The sequence below is a fragment of the Trematomus bernacchii genome, unplaced genomic scaffold (genome assembly GCF_902827165.1).
Source record: "Trematomus bernacchii unplaced genomic scaffold, fTreBer1.1, whole genome shotgun sequence".
Classification (NCBI taxonomy): Eukaryota; Metazoa; Chordata; class Actinopteri; order Perciformes; family Nototheniidae; genus Trematomus; species Trematomus bernacchii.
This window is the reverse complement of record NW_022987562.1, coordinates 918,197-941,036: the sequence shown is the minus strand read 5'-3', so window position 1 is coordinate 941,036 and position 22,840 is coordinate 918,197. Positions and strand designations below refer to the sequence as shown.

General features: G+C 40.4%; 1 protein-coding gene and 1 long non-coding RNA gene across 2 annotated transcripts; both read right to left on the bottom strand.

Moving 5' to 3' along the window:
* Positions 1 to 317: 317 nt before the first annotated feature.
* Positions 318 to 789, bottom strand: LOC117477487. The gene is made up of 3 exons (XR_004555348.1): positions 743 to 789; positions 550 to 577; positions 318 to 450 (listed from the first exon to the last, which is right to left on the bottom strand). It is a non-coding gene; the product is annotated as an uncharacterized LOC117477487 (long non-coding RNA).
* A 1,399-nt stretch (positions 790 to 2,188) lies between these two features.
* On the bottom strand, positions 2,189 to 5,354 carry LOC117477470 (NLR family CARD domain-containing protein 3-like). Its single transcript, XM_034124146.1, has 3 exons — positions 4,769 to 5,354; positions 3,879 to 3,983; positions 2,189 to 2,195 (listed from the first exon to the last, which is right to left on the bottom strand). Exons 1-3 carry the CDS (start codon positions 5,326 to 5,328, stop codon positions 2,189 to 2,191), a joined length of 672 nt encoding a protein of 223 aa, XP_033980037.1. The 5' UTR covers positions 5,329 to 5,354.
* Between the last annotated feature and the right edge of the window lie 17,486 nt (positions 5,355 to 22,840).

Sequence of the window (22,840 nt, the reverse complement as noted above, 5' to 3'; positions counted from 1 at the left end):
TCCTCCCCTTTCAGGAAGAGCAAGGCATCACCAGATCCAAGCGCCCCTCCAGTCCAGTGGACCCCCTTCCAGCAGCTCATTGACCGGGTCCTGCGTCCCACTCTCAGTATGCAGATATCCGGATGACTACATCGTTCAAAGTGAGGTGTTGGGGCAGGTAAAGGCGGGGCTCCAAGCTAACCTGAAGAAGAGTGAGTTGGGGTATCTGGGGTCGATGGAGTCTCCTCTTTGGTGCCGGGATGGGTGGGAGGTGGTGGTAGGTAGCAGCAGGTGTATGTGCAACACATCTTTCTTCTTAAGAAAAGCTTTAAGTACAATTGATTGTTTTTGTTCATTTAATATTGAGGAGAGCTAACAGGAAGTCTCTCATCAGCTGCAGCCTTCTTCTTTATTTTCCAAAATGCCTCCACGCTCCTCTTCACGTCTCAAACTTGCCCCGTGATGAATAAACTGAGAACAAATAAAACCTGAGCTTACAGATTTGTCTGGAACACCAGAAAAACATGTTGAAACCTCAATAAATAAACTTCACAAGGTACGATCTCTCACCTTTCTCTGTGTCTTCACTTCCTGTCACCTGAGAGGAGAAGGAGAGAGAGAGAGAGAATGATGATGATGATAAAACAAAGAGAAACAGCCAGAATGATGAAGAGAGAAAGAAGAGTGTTGTTTTCCTCTGAGGTCACGCTCCATTAAAGAGTTTAGTATCTTCATGAATGGAGGATATGGTTTCAGTACTCACAGGTCTTCTGGATCGTGGCTCTGCTCGTCTCATCCCATTTGATCCTGTAGAGACGAACACAATCCAACACTTTGAGATCCAGTTTAAAATAAGTGTTTGTTCTTTGAGTCAGCTTCAGAGTCCTGATCTCAGGCTTTACATCCCATCATATATTCTCTGCAAACACTACGACTGCCTGCCACAGCTCTCAGCTGCATTACAGGAAGTAGCCACTCATTGGTCTAGAACAGGGGGGTCCAAACCTTTTTCACCGAGGGCCACATACAGAAAAAATATATAAAGGTCTGGGCCGCTCTCTAGAGGTTTACTGCCTCATATGTTAAGTTATAAGTCAGGAAACTCAATCAAATGAAGGTAAAGGATGCTTGTTACTTGAGGATGCTTTAAGAAACAAAACAGCTCTCAGCTCTCCAGAGGGTTTACTTTATTCTGTTAGCAGCTCATTCCTTAAAGCAGGATCTTCAGATTGATTATAATTACAGGAAATATGAAGGGTTTATTTCACGCTTGTTATAAAAATAAGTTATTGGGCTTTTTTCTTATCAAGTTAGATTTGTTAGGAAATGTTTTCAGCTTTAATTGACTGAATTTATTTTAAAGGTGGGATTATTAACACATGAATACTACTGTGTAATATATGTGTACATATATATTTAAGAAGTACAATATAAGACAAGCAGAAGTTTCCTTTGTGGGCCATATTCCATTATACTTTCAGAATTTGCTGAGGGCCGCATTTGGCCCCCGGGCCGCAGTTTGGACACCCCTGGGCTAGAAACTAAAAACATCCCATAAGAACAGACTACCTTTCCCACTCTTCTGTAAAACCCCATATGTCTGTTAGAGAGTTGATTACTAAAGTGTGGCTTTGCATGTTCAGCTGGCCTTCTGTAGTTGATGGAAGAATGAAAGAGCCTGCAGTCAGTGGGTAACATCACTGATCTGTTTCCCCAGTGAGAGAAACACCTCCCTGTGGTTCATACAATACTGCTGAACCAGCAGAGACCCCTTACTGACCTGAGGGTCTCCAGTCTGCAGTCTGGACTCTCCAGAAGATCTCTCAGCAGCTCCACTCCTGAACCCTTCAGATCGTTGTATCTCAGGTCCAGCTCTCTCAGATGGATGTTGGACTTCAGAGCTGAGGCCAGAGCTGAACAGCTGATCTCTGACAACCTGCACCAACTCAGTCTGAATAAAGAAAACATGATGAGGATACAAATCTGTTGATAATCAGATGTGTTACTCAACATTGAAATGAATGGGAACAAAAACATGTGTCTTCTTCAGAAAGTCAACTTTATCCTGTAAAACTAATATTACTTCAGATGAACTTTATTCAGACGTTATCGTTTACTAAATATTAAAAACATAGATCTACTTTTAACAACTAGCATCTATTACAGTTCCTTTGAGAATCAGTCAACATTTATCTCTGCAGTTCTTACTTTAGTACCTACAAATGAAAGTATGAATAAAAGAACATTTACAACTTTATAGATGTAAGTTAATTATGTAGAAGAATCAGGTTGAATAACTAATGAAACGTGAGATCTCCAGCAGTAACAGAGAGTCAGTGAACTGACGTGAGAGTCTCCAGTCTGCAGTCTGGACTCTCCAGAAGATCTCTCAGCAGCTCCACTCCTGAATCCCTCAGATCGTTGTTACTCAGGTTCAGATATCTCAGATGGATGTTGGACTTCAGAGCTGAGATCAGAGCAGAACAGCTGATCTCTGACAACCTGCAGTCCCTCAGCCTGAATAAAGAAAACATGATGAGGATACAAATCTGTTTATAATCAGATGTTACTCAACATTGAAATGAATGGGAACAAAAACATGTCTTCTTCAGAAAGTCAACTTTATCCTGTAAAACTAATATTACTTCAGATGACCTTTATTCAGATGTTACCGTTTACTAAATATTAAAAACATAGATTTACTTTTAACAACTAACATCTATTACAGTTCCTTTAAGAATCAGTCAACATTTATCTCTGCAGTTCTTACTTTAGTACCTACAAATGAAAGTATGAATAAAAGAACATTTACAACTTTATAGATGTAAGTTAATTATGTAGAAGAATCAGGTTGAATAACTAATGAAACATGAGATCTCCAGCAGTAACAGAGAGTCAGTGAACTGACCTGAGAGTCTGCAGTCTGCAGTCTGGACTCTCCAGAAGATCTCTCAGCAGCTCCACTCCTGAATCCTGCAGAGCGTTCTTACTCAGGTTCAGATATCTCAGATGGATGTTGGACTTCAGAGCTGAGATCAGAGCAGAACAGCTGATCTCTGACAAACTGCAGTTCCACAGTCTGAATAAAGAAAACATGATGTAACTTTAGAAAACAAAGTTCCTGTTTGAAATAACTCCAGGTTTAATAATCTGTTCAGAGTTAAACAGGGTTTTAAAGGTCTCCTATCATGCTATTTTTAGGAATATATTATGGGTCTCAGATTTACACAAATATATAAAAACATGTCTATGATGTGTTTTGCTCAAAATACCAAACAGATCATGCATTTTAGAAATCCCTCATATCCCTCTGTTTCAGCTGTTAGAGAAGAGCAGGTTCGGGTCCTTAGCTTGAAAAAAAAAAAAAAAGGAGGAGGTGGAGCTAATGCCTGCTCAGAATTCTACCAGCAGAAACTCAGCTAAATGCTGCAGTGATTAAACTCCATATTATGTTCCAAACCACATCAAGGATTCTCTCTGAAACAGCATGGAGCTCAAACTCTTTCTCTCTCTCAGGTTTACCACGAGGTGAGTTCCTTCTTATTTCCTGCTTCTTCACACATGCTCTCTCCAGTACAGGTTAGCTCTGAGTGTTAGCCATGCTAATGTAAACACAGACCATATTACTTCCAGAACACGTCTCATTGTTTCTGACAGCAACGTTTCTGATTGGCCCGTTGGTGTAAAGCCCGCCCACAATTTAGTAATGCCGTCATGACGCAGCAAATCTCGATCAGCTCCGTTGTTCCCCCGTTTTTAGAGATGTGGGTACGGTGATAAATAATGATAAACACAAACAGATCAATATGAAGTTCAGTCAGTGAACTGACCTGAGAGCCTCCAGTCTGCAGTTTGGACTCTTTAGTCCAGAACTCAGCAGCTTCCATCCTGAATCCTGCAGAGAGCTGCCACTCAGGTTCAGATCTCTCAGATGGGAGGGGTCAGACTTCAAAGCTGAGGCCACGACTTCACAGTGAGTCTCTGAGAGTTCACAGCCAGTAAGTCTATAATAAAACATATATCACAACATGTGTTAAAAAAAGAGGAAACATAATGACCTCAAGCATTTGATGAAAAACATATTTGACATGTTCTGATTGAGATTGGCTGTTAGTCCATTTTAATAATATATGATAATAGAGTGTAATGTGTTGTCAGTGTGATCTGATCACATGTCTGTGCTCCTGCTGTCACTGACTGTTACCATAGAAACAGCAATTAAATAAATCACTTGACAATATTAGAGATGTACATATTTAAATGTTAATTAATATTTAGATGTGAAAGAAGGATGTTTTGGTTTCTCTGAGCATCTGGAAATGTATTGTGCATACAAACACAGTTAACAAACCAATACAGTTTCAATATTTTAAACTGAATACCATCAGATGTTCCCAGTATATCAGCATTAAAACATAACTCTGGTATTGGTGGGATATTATATAGATCTTATTTTAAACTCTAACACATTGTGATAAAAACGTGTGTGTGTTTAATGATAAAGAAACTACTAGAAAGTAATAATAACTGATAACTGTAAGTCCTGCTGTGTGGTGTGATCACATGCTGAGAAACCTCTAGAGTCCTTCATGTGTTTGACATGTCGCCTCCATCACTCAATATGAAGAGAGAAACGGTTCAGTTTAACTATTATTATAAATAAATAGAAGAACAGTGTTGGTTTTATTTTGCTCTCAGTATTTAAACAGCAGAAATGTTATAGTGTGTATTTGAATAATTAAACTCCTGATCCACATTAGTTTATAAAGTTAATCACATCTGGACTCACACAGCCTTCCTGCAGTTCCTCACAGCTGGAATCAGTCTCCGTCGTCCCTCCAGTGATGTTTTGTACTGATTCAGGTCCAACTCATCCAGAACCTCCTCTGACATCTGCAGCATGTAGGCCAGAGCAGAGCAGTGGATATCAGAGAGTTCCTTCTCTGCTCTGTTCTCTGACTTCAGGAACTCTGTGATCTCCTGATGTATTGAGTGGTCCTTCATCTCTGTCAGACAGTGGAAGATGTTGATGCTCCTATCAGGAGAGATTGAATAACCTCTCATCTTCTTCAGGTTGCTGATGGCTCTCTGGATGGTTTCTGGTCTGTTGTCTGTGCGACCCAGCAGGCCTCCTAACAGTCTCTGGTTGGACTCCAGAGAGAGGCCGTGGAGAAAGCGGACAAACAGGTCCAGGTGGCCATTTTCACTTTGGAGGGATTTCTCCATGGCTCCCTTCAGGAAGACATCCAGGGATGGGTAATCCTGATCTCTTCTAAACCTGTTGTTAAAGTCTCTCTTCAGGAAGTCCTTCAGTACCGCTGTGTCTCTGTTGGTGTGACAGTGCAACATGTAGACTGCAGCCAGAAACTCCTGAATGCTCAGATGAACAAAGCAGTAGACTGTTTTCTTGAAGATAACTCTCTCTCTTTTGAAGATCTGTGTACAAACTCCTGAGTGCACCAAGGCCTCTGTGACATCAAGACCACAGCGCTGCAGGTCTTCTTGGTAGAACATGATGTCTCCTTTCTCCAGATGTTCAAACGCCAGCCTCCCCAGCTTCAGAAGAACCTCCCTGTCAGCCTCCGTCAGCTGCTGTGGACTTGTCTCATGTCCCGCTTCATACTTCTGCTTCTTCCTCTTGGTCTGGACCAGCAGGAAGTGTGAGTACATGTCAGTGAGGGTCTGGGGCAGCTCTCCTCTCTGGTCTGTAGTCAACTTGTGGTCCAGAACTGCAGCAGTGATCCAGCAGAAGACTGGGATCAGACACATGATGTGGAGGCTCCTGGAGCTCTTGATGTGAGAGATGATTCTGCTGGACAGGTCTTCATCACTCCATCTCCTCCTGAAGTACTCCTCCTTCTGGGCGTCAGTGAAGCCTCGTACTTCTGTTACCCTGTCCACACACTCAGGAGGGATCTGATTGGCCGCTGCAGGTCTGGAAGTTATCCAGACGAGAGCCGAGGGAAGCAGCTTCCCCCTGATGAGGTTTGTCAGCAGCACGTTGACTGAGGACTGCTGAGAGACATCAGACACAACCTTCTTCTTTCTGAAGTCCAGAGAAAGTCTGCTTTCATCCAGGCCGTCAAAGATGAGCAGCACTTTGCAGACAGCCAGCTGCTCTGCTGTGACCTTCTGTAAGGTTGGATGGAAAACATGGAGCAGCCTGAGAAGACTGTACTGCTCACCTTTGATCAGGTTCAGCTCCCTGAAGGAGAGCGGGATCACCAGACTGACATCTTGGTTTCCCAAACCCTCGGCCCAGTCCAGAGTGAACTTCTGCACTGAGAAGGTTTTTCCAACTCCAGCGACTCCGTTGGTCAGGACCGCTCTGATGAGAGTCTGTTGGTCAGGTAAGGCTTTAAAGATGTCCTGGCACTTGATTGGAGTGTCATGGAGGGTCTCTTTCTTGGAAGCTGTCTCCAGCTGCCTCACCTCATGTTGGGTATTAACCTCTTCACTCTGGCCTTGTGTGATGTAGAGCTCAGTGAAGATCCTGTTGAGGAGGGTTTCACTTTGATCAGTTCCTTCAGTCACACGTTCACATCTCCTCCTCAGACTGAGCCTATGTTCATCTAAAACCTCCTGCAGACCACTATCTGCTGGAAGAGAAGGAAACAGGAGAGAATCAGAAAATGCTTTTGAGAATATAACAATAAAACTAATAAAAACAGACTGAGTTTAAATGTTTTATAAACATTTTAATGTCTATGCTGTTCAACAGAATACCTAATAAAAAAAAAAAATGAACCAGGAAGAGGAATAAGACGCTGCATGTGTTCGGCCTCTTACCTCGTACAGTTCTGGTCTGACTGGCTGTCTGCAGTCCAGCTCTGGTTCTGTATCTTTTCCCACACTGGGGACAGGAGGGGTCTCCTGATGGAGGTCTCTGCTCACAGTATGAGGTGATGCACTGTCTGCAGAACCAGTGTCCACAGCTGGTAGAGACTGGATCCTTCAGGACGTCCTGACACAGAGCACAGCTGGACAACTGCTCCTCCACAGGAACACCACTCTTCCTCTTCCCTCTGTGGAGATGAACACATCCTTTACAGCACTTTACTTCAGAGGGGCTGATTCTCACCAAAGGTACAGAAGGGGGCACATTCTCGTTTGATATTTAAAAAAAGGTCTATATAATATATACCCTTGTGATCAGGTAGATAGCTTACAATTCACATTATCATAAAACCAGAGAGCATCCTGTCTGGATTCATCACCCAGAGGAGCACATGTTCCCTGTATCTACACACACATTATATTATATATATATATATATATACATACTGTATTAACGTGGTACACTATAAACCCAACTTGCATAGAATCTGCTGTGAATGAATAGAAATAAACATATGGAAAGGATGCCTAAATAACAACAGAATGATACTGATGTGTAAAAAGCCTGAGTTAATGCTTTGTCAGGTCTGTCTCCAACACAACGAGCATAATGTTTTTTTTCCTTTTTCTTTCTGAAGAGATGGGTTTGATTAAAGCTAGGCTAACATTAGCTGCTCCATCAACACTCAGAGTAACTTCATGAAGTCATAAGTACAGCAGTCACTATATTGTTAGCACCACAGACAGTCTCTGGTTTATTCAGGAACATTAATAACCCTGATTGAATATGAGCTGCTGTCGAGCTCTGTTCTCCTCTCTGATTCCCCTCAGACCGTCAGAGACCACCGGAGCACAATGTCAACACTGACAGGTTTTAGTAACAGAGCGTCACAAACTTTACACTCAAGATGAAATGTGTCACGCTGCACGAATACGCAGGTGATATGAATTTAACATCTTCACTTCCTTTGTGTTGCCAGGCACGGATCTGGGTCTCTGCATTGACTCTACATGTGATTTCACAAAACTCTGTTTTATCTGCTAATGCTAAACACAACCAGCTCACCAGGTTATCACTATTATTAATAAACATCTTAAAAAGAAATATCATAGATATGCCCAAGTTGTTAAATAATGTTTTGGACAATATATATAGTTTTTAAATCAGTATTTATCAACATTGTTGCTATTTAAAACCATGTTATACACAGATACAATGATAATATAATTGCATATTGAAATATCCTTAGATAATGTTAGCTTGCTCTGCTGCGTTTTCCCTTTACAAAGTGCTCACATGATTTCATTAAAGAACAGTTTCATATATTAGATTACATCAAAACTGGATCCTCTTCAGTTTACAGGAGAAACTCTTACTTTGTGTCTGAGGGTCCAGGTTCATTACTGAAGTATGGAGGAAGCCACTCTTTAGACCAGTCACTCATCAGAGACCACATGGAGACCGTAGACCCTGCTCTCTGTCTGTGGAAACAACACATGTTTAAACATCATTAGTTCATTTAAAGAGCAGCTTTTGATCTATGACTGTTCACCTGATGAAAGATGTTTAGAGTTGTTGAGTCGTGATTGTGGGTTTCTGTTGTTCAAATTCATTCGAGTGTGAAACGTTTTACATATTTGCATTTTATTTGCTTAATTTAACACAAAGTCCAACATGTAGAGAGTGAGGATCATTTCACTAGTATATTATTTACTATCTCTGATGATGACAAGAAGCAAGAGATCAATTCAACTTTGTTAAAGTACTCTACTGGGTTTCATTAAACAGTTTAGATGATCAGATACCAACAAACTGGATCCTCTTCAGGTCAGGTTACAGTGGAGACTCTTACTTTGTGTCTGAGGGTCCAGGTTCATTACTGAAGCCTGGAGGACGACCCATAGACCGGTCACTCTTCAGAGACAGATAGCTGGGGACTGGAGACTCTGCTCTCTGTCTGTGGAAACAACACATGTTTTAAACATCATTAGTTCTTTCAAAGAGCAGATTTTGACTTCTGTCTGTATGTAGATTATTTACTATCGCTGATGACGCCAGGGATCAAGAGTTTAAACTTTGTTACTGTACTGTTACTAAGTTTCTTTACTGCGATTATTAAAGAACAGGTTAGATTATCAGATAACATACAAACTGGATCCTCTTCAGGTCAGGTTACAGTGGAGACTCTTACTTTGTGTCTGAGGGTCCAGGTTCATTACTGAAGTTTAGAGGTTGATCATTAGACCAGTCGCTCTTCAGAGACAGACCGCTGGAGACTGAAGATGTGTCCTCTTCCTCATCTTTAAAACCACTCATCTTCTCCAGTCTGAGAGATAAACCAGTAACAACTCACACACACACACACACACACACACACACACACACACACACACACACACACACACACACACACACACACACACACACACACACACACACACACACACACACACACACACACACACATTTTGACTGCGCTGGGCTGTCACATGTTATGTAACTCTGATGAATCAGAAAACAGGAAATAATAAAAGTGTACAACACTTGCAGAAGTCTCATTGGACTCTAGGACGCAGATTTTTAACCAATAAGTTATTTTCTGACATCCAGTTTGACAGAGTAAATAATAAATGTGTTAAAAAGCAGATCCTGGTGTTAACACTCACCCTGTTGTTCTCCTCCTGTCGAGCTGTAAAATGGCGTCTGGTAGTCTGACTTCCTACTTTCCCCTTCCCTCACCTGTCTGCAGCTCCTCCCTCTGATTCATAACCAGCCTCACCAGCTGAACCAGTTCACACACAGGGACTTTGTTCAGTGAGATAGAAAAAGACATGCAGCTAAAAACAAGCTCCACAAAGTTATCAAAAGACGAAACAACATCCACACATCAGCATCCATAGGATATAATTCAATCTGCTTTATTTAACAAACAATGAACAGCGACTTAAATAAAAACTGTTGTAGCAAACACCGTGGTGGTGGCTTAAAGCCCACCTCCGCTACGCGCCGTTCGTTAGATGAGCCTGGTTATATTTAATAAAAGAGTTCAAAACACCGGAATAAATGTTTTAACAATAATCTGATTTTACTGGTAAAAAACACTTATACAAGTTTACAGAGCACTCTGGACTTCCAGTTCTACTGCAGTGCGATACAGGTATTGGGACCAGCCAGTCAGAAACAGGAAGCATTTTTCATGAATAAACAACAGTATTCATAAACATTTTTGGGGCGGAGATGTGTTAACTCTTCCGTCCCATTTTACTCCGAAGCGAATCAGAGAGTCCGTGGGGAGGAGCTGTGTGAGCTGCTCACTCCCCCAGGTGTTTTTACTGGTTGGATTCACTTCTGGTCGGGTCCAATACAGCGAATTAGAGTTCTGGGAAAAAAGTATGTTTCTTCTGATGGAGCGTGAGATTTTCGGAAGTACACAAGGACAGAGTCAATCTTTATCTCTGCACCTGTATTCACTCCTTTACTTTCCCAAGGAATATTTCACACAAACTATTCTTTCCCAGACAACCAAACATTGTACACAGATATATTGATGCCCAAAAAGGACCTTGAAAAGAATATGTGTGTGTGCTGGTGGGAGGAGGTGTATGTGTGTGTAGCAGGATATCTGGGTCAGTGAGTGTAAGTGAGGATTACTTAAAACAGTTCAAACAATACATGTTCACTAAAATACAGTTCAAAATAATACATGTTTACTTCAATACAGTTTAGAACCATATCTGTTTACTTTAATCCCTCTTTTGATCTCACCTCACGAGATCAACATATACACAGCATTTGAAACATAACCACTGTCATTCTTTTCTACTGTGTCTGTCCCAACATTTATATAAATCCATCAGAAGCTGGGATTTAGAGCACTTTAAACCTTTAGGAACAGTCCACCATAAGAACTTCTTATGACAGTGGAGGGAGACCAAAATATGTTAAAAAAATTCGTCCTTGTCGGCTGAGTCATCGTGCTCTTCCCCCTCCGACGCGTAAGCCAACAAGGGCATTTGGTACGAAGGGGAAGGGGCAGCTTTTCCCTCAATGGTGGAACTGATGAGTCTAACACACAATGAGCGGATACAAGGCACACAACAACAACCACATGTCACTAAAATGGCAATAAAAGTAGCCACAGAAATTAGAAGACTGTTGGGGTGAGGCAGACATATTTAGCAAGACCTGAGTATGATTTGTCAGAGTTGGAACATGGGGCGATTGCGCACAGATCTATGTCCACTATTCCGTTGCTACCTTCTTGGAGAGTGAAGGTTCTTTTTGGGGACATAAGGCTCGCTACTCTAGTCCCTCTTTTGGTCCTTACTATCTCTTCCTCTGGGGCGGGAGTTGGAGAAAGAACATCATTAGTTTTACAGACAATGAAAATTATCGTTAAGTACAGATGAAGCGTCTTATTTTGGACAGTTTAAAATGCGAGGGTCGTGATCGGTTCGTGCACGTTCCGTGATGGCCGGCCGGCCCCCAGTCTGACTTGATACCGCCCCCATGATAAATACATTTAATTATTGTGAAGCCAGCTGCAATGGATCATTGATCCACCAGGGGGTGCAGTGGGGTTCCACACTGGAGTCATGTGAAATCAACTTCTTTGTTGTTAAGATCCATATGTCACGGATAGGATCATAGTCTGTGCTAAATAAGACATGTAATCATTTAAATAATGTTGTTTAGTCGGAAAAAAACGAACGAGCCGGCTCTCCCGATTTTTAATCCTAATTTAATCATCATCATTGATGTTTATGTTCGCCGAATTGACATGAAATCACTGACAAATATGAATATTCTGTATTCAACTTCATTGAAACGATCAGGATGGGTGTTATTTTTCCCCACAATGACCAAGTCGCTGCAAATGATCCCATGTATTACATGTACATGGCCACATTCTCAACAAAGTAACGTAACGAAACATTCTGTATTCCTTGCTTACTTTTTATTTAATGCTTTATAACAGCTGGAATAGTTCGTTTAGAACAGGCACCTCACTCGCAATCTGCTCCTCCGCAACGCCTACCACCTACCTCCGGCTGAAATTATGAATGTACAGTAAGGCATAGTAATCATAAACACGGCAGGGTCCGTTACAGTTTGTTTTCATCTGATTTCAAATATTTCAAATGTCTGAAGTTAATAAATACATTCTCAGTGTTCAAGTCAATAATAGTCATATAAGAAAAGTACTGATCTAATAACAGAGATTTTATAAGGACTTTTCAATGTTCGACATCGCTCATGTGAAATACAGTAAACTGGATGTTGTGGTGCCGAGAAGCGGGGTATCAAAAGTACAAGCTAAACTTTTATTTAGCATCTGAACACACTTGTAAACAACGTGATGCCCGGGAAGCGAAGACCCGGCGGAAACAGCTGGTCTGGTTCACTAAAATGTCCGTGTACAGTATATCTGGTACTAATGTATAGCGGATCTTTGTTAAGATCCATATGTCACGGATAGGATCATAGTCTGGATCATTAGCCTCATCCCAATACCCCTCCTCGACTCCTCTCTTCCCCTCCTCCGGGACTTGACCCGGAAATCGATCAAGACACGCCATTTTGAAGGACGTCCCAATAGCTGAAATGCACACGGAGGAGTCGAGGAGAGGTGAGGGAGGAGGGGTGCGGGAGGAGACGAAAGGGAGGATACACGAGAGCAGACTACGCGGAAGTGTTTTCACTACTCGCGTATAAAAGCCCCGCCCCCACCTTCACAGCTGGTCGATTTCAAGAGAGGAAAACGGAGAACTGGAAGAATGAGTGGAAAAGCGTCACATAAATGTATAAGTGCTCACAGCTCCGTGGGAATTATTATGTGCAATTCATTTCTTAAGGTTATACTAACAATTTAAGTCATGTTTAATGATCTTGAACGTCACTAAAACATAGCTATTAAGAAAGCTATTTCATAAATGGCTAGATCTTGATAAATAAAAATTATTTGTTTTGTTTTGTGTTAAGATATTCAGGAGTTAAATTATTTAAAATTCACAGTCCTGAATGTGGGTTTGTGGTGAATGTGGGGATCTACAGGACACACATTTTCCGAGTAAAGGCTTTCACATTATTATAATTATAATTTTATTGAAATGTACATTTTACACCAAAACGGAACACAAAAGCAGGACCAACCATCATACATTGAATTCCTTGACTAAAAAGAGAAAGATTCATAATTTAAATACATATTTAACAATAAATGGGCCGGTTCTAAAGGGTTATTCAGTTAAACCCAATGAGAGGGGATACAGCTGTGCACATGTCATCATTAACAGACGTCGTTTAAGAGTGACGTTTGAGTGAACGAGGACATCCCAATTAATACCTGAGGACTCCTCTGTCCTCGCGTCACCTCCTCGTGTCTCTTGCTCGCATCTTACGGAGGCGGAGCTAAGACGCAAGGAAGGGACGCGAGTGAGGGAAAGGAGGAGTCGAGGAGGGGTATTGAGACGAGGCTATAGTCTGTGCTAAATAAGACATGTAATCATTTACAAAACATCACCATGTTGTTATGCGCATGTGCGAGATGTTATGCATGTGCGCATGTGCGAGATGGTCCGCCATGTTGCACAACTCAATTTAAAAAAGTGTGTTGGTGTATGATCACATTTGTATATGAAAATGTCAGAAGTTAATAAATACATTCTCAATGTTTAAGTCAATCACTGAAGATGCTTACGATATCATAAAATCTAAGTGTTAATGATTGTCAGTAGAGATGGGATGGCAGAAGGTGCTATATATATATATATAATTCCAAAGCTGGTAAAGACCTTTCAAATTTAGCAATAATAGTCATATAAGAAAAGTACTGATTTGTTCTTGAATCAACTTTTTTATGGAAAATGTTTTATGTAATTTTATTTCATTTTAAATAAAATGAAAGACATTCACAGTTAATGTAATTAGATATACATTATTAATGCCATACATTTTTGCATAAATATTTATTCAGTATGATAGCTGTCTAACAGAAGTTAAATCCATTTCTCACTTATTCTGACAATGTACTTAACCCCAAATAAAAGAACCCAATAAAAATAGTTGTTAAATAATAGTGAAGTCACGTTGTAATAACAATAACTCAACTCTCTCGGTTTTTTTGGTTTTCTTTGTGTGCTTTGCCAAAAGCCACTGTGTCAAGTGTCCTAGTTGGGTTGCCGTACGGAGTTGAGCAATATGGCGGACCATCTCGCACATGCGCAGTACCGACAGAAGAAGAAATAAATTAAGTATGAATGAGAATAAGGCACAATGTCCATAATGCATCTTGTGACATGCGCACTGAAGAGACTTGCAATTATTTGAAATTATTTGCCCTAAACTTCTGCTCTCAGACATAGTTAATTATTAAGTTATTACCTTATCTGATAATAATCCAATGCAGAGGCAATAATGTTATATAAAACATTATTTATATATATAGTCTTAAAGTTACAACCGGCCCTTTGAGTGCAACCTTAATGCTGATGTGGCCCGCGATGAAATTGAGTTTGACACCCCCTGCTCTAGGTAATGGAAATGTGAACATGGAGGTGTAAAGATGCGGTTGCAGGTCAACACAAGACAACACATTAACTATTTAAATGGTCATAAGACATACACTGAGCACTTCCTTGGCATCAAGGTAATCACTAGAGAGAATACATTTGTGGAATAATAATCTTTTCTAATACTGTGGACATGAAATAGAAATTGAGGAGCTACATTCCTGGAATATGTGTACTGAGTCATGCTTTGTTGCGAACACAACAGTGGGGAGCCTTTGTTGCAGTCGCCTCAAAAGACAGAAAAGAGGGAGCCATGCGCCAGTCTTTGAAGCTGTCAATCTCTTCTGTCAAAGACCATTGCAAGACTATTTATGTTTGGATTCTCACTTGAGGAATCTTAACCTGAGCCACAATAAATTGTCTATAAATAGATTCCCAACATCTCAGTTGTATTAAAAATGAATAAGGCCATCTTCACGAAAAGTTCAAAAGCAGCCCCTTGCCATTCTGTCTAATGTTGTGCGACGGGGGAGGGGGGAGAGAGTTAGACGCTCGTGAATCTTACTGAGAACGTTATGTTTCCTCTGTCTGCTTATGCCAAAAGCAACGACAAATTATCTGTTTTAAATACCTTTTTAGACCGTAAACTTTAGAATGAAATGTAATACCGGTTAGTTTTTTGTGTTCATACTGACAGAAGAAGAAATAAATTAAGTATGAATGAGAATAAGACTTATGTAATGTATTGACATTTGATCTGACATTTTTTTTAATCTGCAGTAGGAAATGCAGAGAGTAGCGACAGGGCTGGTCCAACCTGATCTGTAAAGTGATCTAACTAAGTGCTATTCATTTTCTTGACGGGGAAGTGCAGTGTAAATGGGGGGCTTATATGCATTTGAAAAGCAATATAAATCACACAGTTCGTATACAATAGGCATTAAAAGCACCATCGATAACCATTGCCCTTCTCCTATTCAAACCAAAAGAGAAAATGCAGATATTACACTCTGAAAAGAAAGGGTAGACATATCTGTACTCTTAGTGCCAAGTAGCTAAGCTATTCATTCGCAGAAATGTAAAGTGATCTATCTAAGTTCTATTCATATTCTAAACATTTATAACTAGTTTAGGTTGTTTGAGAGGTACAGCTACCATTCTTTAATTAGATGTTTGATAAGTGCATGCAGATCACATAGTAAAACACGTACACAGATACATTATTTTGTATTTTTATTAAATTCGACAATGTCAATTTCACTTTCCACTATGTCCACCGTTGTTTTTCACAACCAATGGCAGAACTTTATTGAGGCCTGTAATTAGTCGTTGCGACTCTGAGCGTTAGGGAAACCCATCATCTTGATAAAACATGAACTTTTCTTGTTATCATTTTTATTGTGTTAACAATTAAGTTAACAGGTATTCACTCAGAGGGGGGTCGGCTTCATAGTTGTATTTATCATCTAAATTTGCCGAAACAAGTTTAATATTCTGAAAGCCAAGACTTTGTTTATTTGAAATCAGATGAAAACAAACTGTAACGGACCCATGTTATTCATATTCTGAGTCATAAAGACTTTATTTAAAATAAACATTTATAACTAGTTTAGGTTGTTTGAGAGGTAATTCAGTGTTAATTTTGGCAGCTGTTTTTGATTTAGTCTTAGTCTTAGTCTTTAGACGAAAATGGTAATTAGTTTTAGTCACATTTTAGTCATTTCTATCCTTCATAGTTTTAGTCTAGTTTTAGTCGACGAAAACTCAAAACGTGTTAGTCTAGTTTTAGTCGACAAAAACTCAAAACGTTTTAGTCTACTTTTAGTCGATGAAAAATTACATTTTAGTCAACTTTTAGTCAAAATGTTTTCTCTCTTTAAACCAATTCAGTTAGGCAAATACAGGTATCTGAAATTGGAATCAAGGTGACAGCATCAAGTGTTGAAATTCGTAAAGCAACATTTCACTCTCTTAACACTTTACTTGTGTAATATCTAGGGATGGGTATCATTAAGGTTTTCTACTGTACTGCTAGTCTTATCAATACTGCTTATCGATCCGGTACTTTAACGGTATTCTTGTATTTACTTTTTGTTATTTTTTAAAGGAAAAAACTAACAAATTGTTAACCGAATTAATTGCTTTATTTAAAATGTGAAATAAATTAAATATATATAATTATGTTAAAATATTGTACTGTACTTGAGTAAAATGTTGAGGTACTTGTACTTTACTGGAGTATTTAAATGTTTTGCTACTGTGTACTTCTACTCCACTACAGTTCATAGTTAAATGGTGTACTTCTACTCCACTACATGTATTTAATACCTTTAGTTACTTTACAGATGTGGATGAATGATGTGAAATATAATCAAGTGTTAACTCAGACTTTAGTAAATTCACAAGCTACCCTGCAGTATACAGATATATAATATATCATTCAAACTAGCTGCACCTTTACCAGCTTTGAGAACACTTTAATGATCAATCATTATAAAACATATCATATATATTATTCTGAAATGGAACAATCTGCACAATCACTACTTGTACTGTCGCTACTTTAACTATATTTTGATGATCATACTTTGACTTGAGGAACTCTTCCTACACTATGGTATTTTTTTACTTAGCGACAAGATCTGAGTACTTCTCCCACCTCTGCACACCTGATGTCGTAATTGGGGCAACAGAGCTACGAGTTAAGGAAGTCGAAAATTGTGCATTTCTCCGACTGAATATGACGCCTTTTGGCCGGCTGTTTGGACAGACTACTCTACTCGTGTCAACGCGCTAACGCGAAAACATGGCAAACGAGCTTTGTCCACATCGAGCCTTGTAGTGTCTCTATACTTCTGAACGCTCCGTCCCCGGCAGATCTCTGTGTGCCGCTGCAGCGTGTCTGTTAGGCCCCGCCCCCCGCACACAGAGAGACAGAGAGAGATCGCTCTTCTGGAGTGAAGAGAGCGGAAATAATGATATTGCAAGTTAGAAATGTAAGATGCATTTTGACAGACAAGACGGGCAATTGGGGGAAAGTATGCTGCATTTTGAATGTCCGCTAGTCCACCATTAACACCTTAGTCCCGTCTCGTCTCGTTAACGAAAACTAAATATACATTTCGTCAAATTTTCGTTATCAAGAATCTATTTTTAGCTCGTTATCGTCTCGTCTTAGTCATGTAAAAAAGGTCGTTGACGAACATTTTTCGTCATAGTTTTCGTTGACGAAATTAACACTGAGGTAATTGAAATAGCTAAGGGTGATGATCTGACTTGAAGTGTGTGTTTTTTGCTCCTCCCCATTCTTTAATTAGATGTTTGATAAGTGCATGCAGATCACATATAGTAAAACACGTACACAGATACATTATTTTGTATTTTTATTAAATTTGACAATCTCAATTTCACTTTCCACTATGTCCACCGTTGTTTTTCACAACCAATGGCAGAACTTTATTGAGGCCTGTAATTAGTCAACTACAGGTCTCTTGGGTCAGTCTTTTTCTTCCAAAAAGCTTGTGACAAGATGTTATTGCTCTTGGGGCATTAAAAACAAGATTTTAACTTTAGTTTTTTATATAATATCTGCATTGTCTCTTGTGAAAAACTAAGTCTTAGTTTGGCCATAGTTATTTAATATATAGCGCCATCTCCTGGTTAAACCCTGAAATTGGAGAATAGTGGGAGGGCCTAACATTCCTGAATACTGGTCTTTGGCAGGTCTTAGGCAGGTAAATGGCTGACAGTAGGCAGGAAGCTGTATGCTGGGGTCCAAAATAAGAGGCTCCATCTGTAGGAGGCCCAGGCCCGCTACCATTCTCCAGTGCCCGTACATAATTATGCTGTTAGCTCCAATTCTTCTGGTATCTTTAAACCGTATATTACCAATGGTCAATGCGATCGTACCTTGGTTCCCCAGAATACAAAACGTGCCCCCTGAGGGAGATTGAGACCCAGATATGCCAAAACCCTCTTGAGTACGAGGAGTATTTAAATAGATCTACCCTCGTCCAGATGTTGAGTAATGATAAAAAGGCCTATTTGGAAAGTAAAACAGGAGTTACTCCAAACTTGGTTAGTGATTGATTTTAAGCGATAGGTTTTTAATGGTAAATGCGGGTCCCCACATATATCAGTAGTCTTCCACCAACTGATCCAATTTAGCAGGGGTGAGGGAGCTACCCGGGTTTTATTACCTATCTCACGGAGGTCTTCTAAGCGCCTCTGAAAGGTACTTGTGTTGCTCGGAGTCTGAAGACAGATTCCTGTGTCTGCCCCAAAAGAACCCTTCAACATTTCCTGGAACCTTTAACACATAGTTCTGTAGAACAAAAAATAAACAAATCCCTTAAACAATGGGCAAAAAATATACAAATCCCTTAAATTATGGGATAAATCAAGTCCCCAAAATAATGGGCAAAAATATACCAATCCCTTAAATTATGGGATAAATCAAGTCCCTCAAATAATGGGTTGATAAACAAAGTCCCTCAAATAATGGGATATAAAGACAAAGTCCCTCAAATAATGGGTTATTAAAGCAAAGTTCAAAGTTCCTCAAAAAATGGATTGTTAAAACAAAGTTCCTCAAAAAATGGATTGTTAAAACAAAGTTCCTCAAAAAATGGATTATTAAAACAAAGTTCCTCAAAAAATGGATTATTAAAACAAAGTTCCACACCGGCTATATCAACCTGTTTCAGCGGGAAGTGGAGTCCCCTGTGCCGTCTTGGTTTGCCGTGTCTTTGTCCCCCCAGCCCGCTGACGGCGGCTTCTGGGCTGCCTGCTAGAGAGATGTCTTCTGGATTCTCCTCCTCCGGCCCGCTGATGGCGGCTTCCGGGTCGATGCTGGAGAGATGTCCTCCCGATCCTCCTCCTCCGGTCCGCTGATGACGCCTTCTGGGTCGACTGCTGGAGAGATGTCCTCCCGATCCTCCTCCTCCGGTCCGCTGATGACGCCTTCTGGGTCGACTTCCTTGACGAGGGCCAGATCTGTCCTGATGTCGTCTAGGGTCCTCGCAGGTGTTTTCCCGACCGCACACTGGCTCCAGTGGTACCAGTTGTCTCCCTTTCCTTCTAGGCGGACGGCATGGGAGGTCCTTTGGGTCACTCGGTAGGGGCCGGAAAACCTGGGGTTGAGCCACTTAGGCCTGATGACTTTCAGCCAGACAAACTCAGACATCGATGTGTCCCATTATCATTCATATCATATCACATCATAATGTATCATATATTTCCTTATTTGAGTCAGCTTCTTGAGCCGTATCTGGCTGTGTCACATACTGTATGCAGAAGTATTATTTTAAGCAACACATTAAGTTGACGAAACACTCGAGTCAAATGTAATTAAAGTCAGATCGTGTCTTGGACGGGGCAGTGATTTCATAAACCTGTTAATGTACGCATTCAAACGCTTTTTCTTTTACCAGCTGTATTCACCTTGCAGGTGCAGCTATGTGGCTTTTATCCTGGATAAAGTGTTTAAGTCATGGATGTTTAAAGTTTAACTTCTTCATATTTGACTAATATTAAAGTTCACTTTTCATTCAGGAAGTATGACGCTGCGCTGTCAGTACGCTTGTCCGTGTTTGAGATTGGTCGAATGCTCCAAATACCACCCCTTTCATGTGAATGCGCACCTAACTAGATAGGACACGGCTGGCTTGAGCGATCCACTTGATATCCAGCGTCGTAGTACAGTTTAGCGAGAGCGCGTATGTTTTGGATTGGGCCAACCGGCTAACTCAAACATATCCAGGTTAGGTTGAACCAGCTTCGTAGTACAGGCCTCAGGTCTCCCATCTGGGGAGAACCATATTCCGTCCTTCTTGGTAGCTCCCCTGTCTAACCATACTGATTTATCCTGTGGGGAGCCTTCTTCTTCTTCTTCTTTAGTGTTTATTGGCGGTTGGCAAACCAACTTGTAGGTGCATTACCGCCACCAACTGGACTGGAGTGTGGACAAGAGACTATGCAGAAAACAATAAACAAAAGAAATAAAACAAAACCAAACAAACAAACAAACAATCAAAACAAAACAAAACAAAAAAAGAACCAAAACTAGATTATTTTAAATGTATCAATTTCTCTTAAAAACGTAATAATCTCACATACATATTGCCTGATGTTTTTCCCTAACAGCCCTGATAGCGACAAGTCATGGAATTTTGCTTTCTTCAGTGTCTGGAAAAGCACATCTCTCTGAGTACAATATTTCCTGCAAAGCAGTAAAGAGCCTGCTTCCTGTGCTTCTTTAAGAGTGTCATATGTTACGGCGGGCAGCAAGTCAGTGGACTTCATGACGAGCATTTGGAACTGGGGTACATACCCTGCCTTGGCTTTGGCTGCCCTATCTGCTGCATTGTTACCCCAGGCCAAGTAGTTGTCTGCCATACTGTGGCCTTTTTGTTTAAGATACGCGCTGTACCGGCTGCATGTCTTGTGCACGGAGGTTCTCTGTTCTCAACTCTGTCCAGTGTGATACTTATGTACATCAGTATTGACCTACATCCCCCCTTTTTCTGAAATAGAATGCCGTTAACGGTGTTCTCATTTTCAGAAATATCGAGCCTTATATATCAGTTATTAAATATCAGTTATATATTATATATTATTATTACTTATATATCAGTCATTAAATATCAGCCTTCTTCCATGATTGACTTTGTTTCTATTATCTGACAAGGTTGATATGTGTTCGCTTGTATTTATTTAATATACTGGGCAATTCTTGTCTTTACTCTTAATGTCCTTATTCTATTTATTTGAAGCCCTGTCCTTAATTCAAAGTTTCCAGCGTGAAACAACACAGAATATTGTTACACACCCTGTTCGCCACCAGAGGGCAGCAGCTGACCACGAATGAGCTTCCTCTGTTTGGTGAAGCTCAGCCCTGCACACTTCGTCTCCACACAACTCTACTTCAGCTGTTTCCTTTCAATTATTACACAGATTTGACGTAAAAAATCACACAGAGTTTATTCCCTTATACAGTCTGTCCGGATTTTTGTACGATGATTATTCCAACAGATAATTGCGGTTTTTAAGCGCGCTTCGGCACCCCTCTTTAGAGATGCGACGCTTACATGGAGTTTAATCCCAAACCACAAAAATCCTTTATCGTCACATTCAGCCTTCCAGACTATGACTTCGTACTATATGAATTCTATCTCCGTGTACTTCTTCTTTTCTAAGTATGTACTGTGTACAGAGTGGTGTTCTTAAATTATGTTTGCAGGTTTACATATATTTATCCCCGTACAGTCAGGCAGATTTTTATTGTGCGATGTATATTTCAACAGATAGCGTGACTTCCTGAAGCAAGCTTCTACAACCCCCTTTCGGCGGCTGCGGCTTCAGGCAAGGAGTCGGAATCTCTTTATCGTCACGTTTAATGAGCCTGATTAACCCCACACCAAGAGTTGTGATGAGATTCGGTCGTTCCAAATGGTTAGTTGGAAGTCGCGTATTTCTCCTCTCGTATCACCCACATATAACAATTCTAGCAATTTTCAAAGAGGGATTGCTCACTCGATTGTTATTCAATAGGAAGTTCTTTATAACAACCTTTTACCCACGAGGTAACCGTATAATCCTTACTTGATTTACGGGGACTTTAACCCTTATGTTTTTTACTTCCTTGCAGTCTACACATTAAAACATCCACGAGGTAACCGTATAATCCTTACTTGATTTACGGGGACTTTAACCCTTATGTTTTTTACTTCCTCGCAGTCTACACATTAAAACACCCACGAGGTAACCGTATAATCCTTACTTGATTTACGGGGACTTTAACCCTTATGTTTTTTACTTCCTCGCAGTCTACACATTAAAACACCCATGAGGTAACCGTATAATCCTTACTTAATTTACGGGGACTTTAACCCTTATGTTTTTTACTTCCTCGCAGTCTACACATTAAAACACCTACGAGGTAACCGTATAATCCTTACTTGATTTACGGGGACTTTAACCCTTATGTTTTTTACGTCCTCGCAGTCTACTTAACTAGAATATGTATTGTATTTTTTACCGTGACTAAGAACACTGACAACGCCGCTGACAACTCTAAAATGTTGTAGTATAGCCAATCACAGATTTTGGTAATCAAAGAGGTGTCTGCTCACCTTTTGTATATGGCGCCTTGGTTTAGTTGTCAGCGGTGTCGAGGTGTCCTCCCCTGGACTGAATTCCGTCCGCTTGTTGTCGGTGTTCCTTCTAGAGACCAGCACTCAGAATTGTCGGGGTCACCATAATTGTTGTAGCAAACACCATGGTGGTGGCTTAAAGCCCACCTCCGCTACGCGCCGTTCGTTAGATGAGCCTGGTTATATTTAATAAAAGAAGGAGTTCAAAACACCGGAATAAAGGTTATAACAATAATCTGATTTTACTGGTAAAAAACACTTATACAAGTTTACAGAGTACTCTGGACTTCCAGTTCTACTGCCGTGCGATACAGGTATCGGGACCAGCCAGTCAGAAACAGGAAGCATTTTGCATGAAT